Below are 5,221 nucleotides of genomic sequence, written 5' to 3' on the forward strand. Positions count from 1 at the left end.
TTCACTTTTTCAAAAATCGAACATGTTCTCTTATGCAAATCTTCCTTTGTTACAACACTTTAATTACACAAACTGAAAGCAGTGTTTTGGGGAAGAGTTTTATGGTTAAAATGTCACAATTTAAAACTCACGTACACGTTCGAATCATTGAAGCCACTGTTATTTGATTACAAATCTTGATTTTAGAAAAAGAACTTCTTTTAGGGCACTTAAAGAGCATGAAACCTTAGTTTAATTATGTCCAGTTAGTTAACTTAAAAGGTCTCCTTTGATTCAACTCATGAACCCACTAAGAGTGTAGTACATTTTATGTAATATGATAATACAACTAGATAATAATTACAACAATTTAAAAAAAAAATTGAGTGTGTACAAGGCATATAACAAATTAAAAAGGATTCCTCCGTCATAAATTCACAAAAGAAAAAGGAAGCAGGAACGGTTTGATATTTTAAACTAGCAGGTTTTTTTTTTTTTTTAGCACCCTAATTCAAGTTGTGGAGATGGTTCAATCACCATTTAATAAAGTAGGAGATATAAAAGAACTTTTAGAAATGAAAGTGCATTTACTCCTTTTTACCCTTTCAAAGGTGGGGAAGGATTCTTGATCAAGTCCAAGTTGGTTTACCCATGTTTTTGTATTTAAAAAACAAAACAAAATCAGTGGTGGGGAACCAAAGTGGCCTAGTGGGAAATGACAAATGAATTGTCTGTTTGGATAAGATTCAGATGAAACACCTCAATTGCTGCACATGAATGGTAAGCCTTTTTGTAAGTTGCAACAATTTTGGCCATTATTTCCAAGAGTTCCAAAAGGTCACCTACACATGGACCAATTGACCATACTATTCTATTAAAGTTGTGGCCGACTAGGAGAATGTGTTTTTCCTCAATCTTTCGCTTTCGGATCTTTGATAATGCCATTTTGTATGCTTAAAGAATTTGAGCGGCTCAAAATTGACGCTTTCATATTCAACCTACTTTCTTTCACTTGATTGGATCATTCCTGGAATATAAACACTTGACCTAATATTTGATAGGTTTAAATATTGGAGTTTAATTCATGACTCCGACATTTCTACTTTTGTTTATGTTTTTTGGACGGCGGGATTCAGTTTTTCATTACCAAACTTTTGATTTTGCTGTTCGGCTTTTGAGTTCTAAATCGGCCCCTAAAACAAACATGAAAAGAAATTTGAAATTATTCTTGGGGATGAGATTAATGTTTAGATAATTTGTTTTGATTTTGAGTTGAGAATAGGTTGACAGAAAACAAGTCAAATTTCCTCTCCCTTCACCACCCCTCAACGTGTATACAGTTATTTGAAACTGATAGCTCCATCCAGCTCCAAGAATGGATGGGGTAGTTTGCCTAAAATACAAGTGACTAAACGAACAATGAAAAGCATCAGCTACCGCTGGAGGAGCGAGTTTCAATCAATTTTCAAATGAATAGAACCCTTGTGAAATGGAAATGATATAAGTTACAAAGTTGCTTTGGCGGAGCTGTAGTTGAACAAACACAACGAAAGAAAATACTAAGTTTTCCTTGTAGAAGACAGTAAACCAAATTATACTACAATATAACAAAGCCACTCTAATGCGCAAACTGGCACATTGCAGGTTATGTCTTCATGGCAGGCCTCACCAGGCCCAACCCGCTTCCGCTCCCCAAGTGTTTGAAGTCTTTTGCTTCAAGATTATCTCCATGGCCAGCAAACCCTGTTCCTCCCTTTTCCACGTTCACCAGATTTCTATCTTTACATGGTTTGTCACAGACCACGCAAACCTTGTCTACAGCCACAAATTTCTCTGCACATTTCTTGCAGAAGACATGTCCACAAGTATTAAGTGCTACAAGTGACAAAGTATTGGTTAGTGTGACCTTGCAACTGGGACATATGAAACTCTTGTCAAGAGACTTGGTTTTCTTCTGCGCACTGGTATCTTCAGTAAAGTGAATAGGGAAAAGGTTTTTCATCTTAAGTTTTTCGTTCCCTTCAGGACAAACTGTGCTTGTGGATGGGGCTTCCACTTTAGCAGGTGCATCTGGTGTTGCAGAGGGCAGCCAAAATGCTTTCATGGTTCTAAGTGCTTCCTCCTCATAAGAAGTGGTCTTCACGCTGTTGGCCCCATGGAATCCATTCTTGTCTCTGTTGTAGTTCTTATCGTTGTACTGGGGCACTGGACCATGATTCTGTTGATCAAAAGCCTCAAGCTCCCTGGCTTTCTGCAGCATCAACCCCTCCTCTTCTTCTTCTTTTTCTTGCTTCTGCTGAGCAGTATGAGCAGCCAACTTTCTGCAAGACAAAGTAACAGCTTATCAAATGAAATTTTCCAAAGGATGATTCTGAGATTACAAACAAGTATGATCCCACCCCACACCCCCTTTCACTCCTCACTGCCCTTTTTCCCATCAGAGAAGTGCAGGTTGAAGAAAGATCTGCAGATGTATTAGCCAACGTTATCCCTTCTAGGTGGAATGTGGACAACTGTGTTGTTAGTAGAAGCAACTAGCAACAAACATTGCAACTCAAGATCAAGTAACTCTTCGAACAGGCTGTGGTGTTCACTTGAAAGGGATTCCAAACAAGTATTCCACTATTCAGTACGAAGACCTCTTTATTAGCTAGTTTATCTAGTACTCCCTTCATCCACCAATTTAAGGGACACAAATTAATTGGACTTGGAGACCAGAAATAATTTTGACTAGCATATTATCACCAAAATAATAGACGGCAAACATTAAGGTGGCTCGTGAAAAATGTCAGTGTTATCCTCTTTTCTTTCGCTTGCATATTACTACTGGGCTGAAATGTGCTTAAATGGAGTGACATGGACAGTGAGGATTCACATTATCATATAGAATCTCCAATTTTCTTGGGATTGAGGCATAGTCTGTACTTGCATATTAGTATAACGATAACAGTAAAGAATAGCATTAAAGAAGCTGCTGAAAAATGAAAGTACCCTTCTTAAAACTAACCATGTCATCAAATTATTGTAATTTGCAAGTGCAAGAGACTCTAGTTTATATCAATAACTAAACAACAATATTTTGTGTCAACGATGCACTATTATATATCTTGCAAATCAGCACCCTGTCCAAATGATATGGGTACACTTGCAACTAAAGCAAAATTCCCTTAATTGATATGGCATGTAATAAGTCAATTCAACAACCACAACATCGACGAACATATCCAGAGTCGGTATTCAATAATCCACATGTAAACATGATGGGTTCAACCTTTATGTAATTATCATCAAACCCATTGTAACATTAACATTATGGATTCAAAATATATAATATTTATTGAATTAGTTTTCACATATATCCAAGCTCAGTGTCAAATATGCTGGGTTAGTTAAACCCATACGTTATTATCTACATCCACCACTGAACATATCAAACAGATTGTCTTCAAGATACACTGCACCATAAGCACTATCCTACAACCTCAGACACCAAACAATTAGCAAATCCTAACTAGAACTACTTTAAGGACAAAAAAAGAGGAGCCTGTTAACCAATGAGATATTATCTGTTTTGGTGTTAAATGGATGAAAGCACTAGCTATGGCCCTTGTAGTTGCTAATTTTGAGATATACTGCAGTATCCTCCTCAAACTACTAGTCTCCCAGCATTATAAAGCCATCTCAAAGTTCCACTTACCAATCTACTAAGAAAATTTAACTTAAAGCCAACCTCCACAAATCACTCCTCAATTAAAAACCACACATATTGTCAGTTTCTCTTAACTGAAATAGCATTCACAAGCAGAATTTTACAAACCTGGACACAAAATTGAGAAATACTACAAAGTAAATGAGATCACCTGAGCTAGCCATAGGATTTAAGTCGGGGTAAACCAAGACATATTTCATAGAAAACGTACCTTAAGCATAAAAAAACAAGGCAATTCAAATAAAATTATATTTTTCAAATCTACAGAAATAGGCACCTTTGGATATCCTTTTTCTGGGACAAAAGGCATTCTAGAATGCACTCTTTGCAAAAGACGTGTCCTTTCTGACAACACAAAGGATCGATATAGGGTTTTAAGCAAAGGCAACAAGCATCGAACGGCTTAATTGAGTCTTTTCCCAGCCGCTCCTTCTGCGTTCCGTACCCTAACTTTCGCTTCTCATCGTATGTAAAGAAGGCGAGATCGTTGTTGTTCTTCGAATGTCTCTGCGGCATCTCTCTAAATCCTAATGTGATTCAGCTAAATTTGGGAGGACGGGTTTTGCGAGTTGGGGAAGAGAACGAACAAAGCCCTATGCAGGAAGATCTATGATGGAACTGGATTATCCAAATTCCAATCGGGTCAGTCGCAGTCGTCGGTTTTCCTTAAGGATTTATAGCGTGACTGGCGGTGACAAAATGTTGGTACACGTGGCTTCTCTTTTTCCTTCTTTTACTAGGAGAATACCGTTTCCTCATCCCGTTATTTCTTTTCTTTTGTTATAAATATATTATATTATGGATGTTCATTTAGTATTTCGTTGTAAATAAGTTTCCTGAAAAAGCTTATCCATACGGGACTGCACCGTAAATATGTTTATCTATTTAAGTACTCTATTGGAAACAAGCTTCCTGAAGAAGCTTATCACTTTGATACCCGGTTATGGATAAACATTACCCCCGGTAGAAGATTATTCATACCAAGTATAATAAGCTTATCCTTTCAGTACCCAGTTATGGATAAATATTATCCCCGGTAGAAGATTATCCATACCGGGTATAATAAGCTTATCCTTTCAGTACCTAGTGATGGATAAATATTACCCCCGGTAGAAGATTATCCATATCGGGTATAATAAGCTTATCCTTTTAGTACTCCGTTATGGATAAACATTGCTCTCAGTAGAATATTATCCATATCTGGTATAGTAGCAGCTTACACATCAGCTTCCTTTCTTCTATAACTAGAAGAGATTTCAGTTCATTTCGTACATCAGTTTAAATTCGAATAATATATCAGTTTCTCTCAATACTTGTCTTTACTTTATAGTCTTTATTTTATAACACGTTATCAGCACGAGACTCTGCCATCTCGAGCAAATATTTTGAAAGTATCTGAGGTAAGAACTTTCTTTTCCTAGATAATGTCAAGTCTTTCTAAACTTGAATTTGTAGCCCTGGATATATCGGGAAAAAACTACATGTCTTGGGTGCTTGATGCTGAAATTCATCTTGATGCGATGGGTCTGGCAG

The 5,221-nt window shown here is 36.9% G+C and overlaps 1 protein-coding gene across 1 annotated transcript; it reads right to left on the reverse strand.

Annotated features, from left to right (window-relative positions):
• Positions 1-1,437: 1,437 nt before the first annotated feature.
• On the reverse strand, positions 1,438-4,329 carry LOC107790508 (E3 ubiquitin-protein ligase CSU1-like). The gene is made up of 2 exons (XM_016612434.2): positions 3,966-4,329; positions 1,438-2,300 (listed from the first exon to the last, which is right to left on the reverse strand). Exons 1-2 carry the CDS (start codon positions 4,202-4,204, stop codon positions 1,625-1,627), a joined length of 915 nt encoding a protein of 304 aa, XP_016467920.1. The 5' UTR covers positions 4,205-4,329; the 3' UTR covers positions 1,438-1,624.
• Positions 4,330-5,221: the final 892 nt, after the last annotated feature.

The sequence above is a fragment of the Nicotiana tabacum genome, chromosome 3, assembly GCF_000715075.1.
Source record: "Nicotiana tabacum cultivar K326 chromosome 3, ASM71507v2, whole genome shotgun sequence".
NCBI classification, from domain to species: domain Eukaryota; kingdom Viridiplantae; phylum Streptophyta; class Magnoliopsida; order Solanales; family Solanaceae; genus Nicotiana; species Nicotiana tabacum.

Bases quoted from the DNA above. Each gene is read 5' to 3' on its own strand.
- LOC107790508 (XM_016612434.2), bottom strand. From the start codon at position 4,204: ATGCCGCAGAGACATTCGAAGAACAACAACGATCTCGCCTTCTTTACA. The intron at 2,301-3,965 runs GTGCCTATTTCT...TTTGTCTTGCAG, and splicing joins CAGAAAAAGGATATCCAAAG to AAAGTTGGCTGCTCATACTG.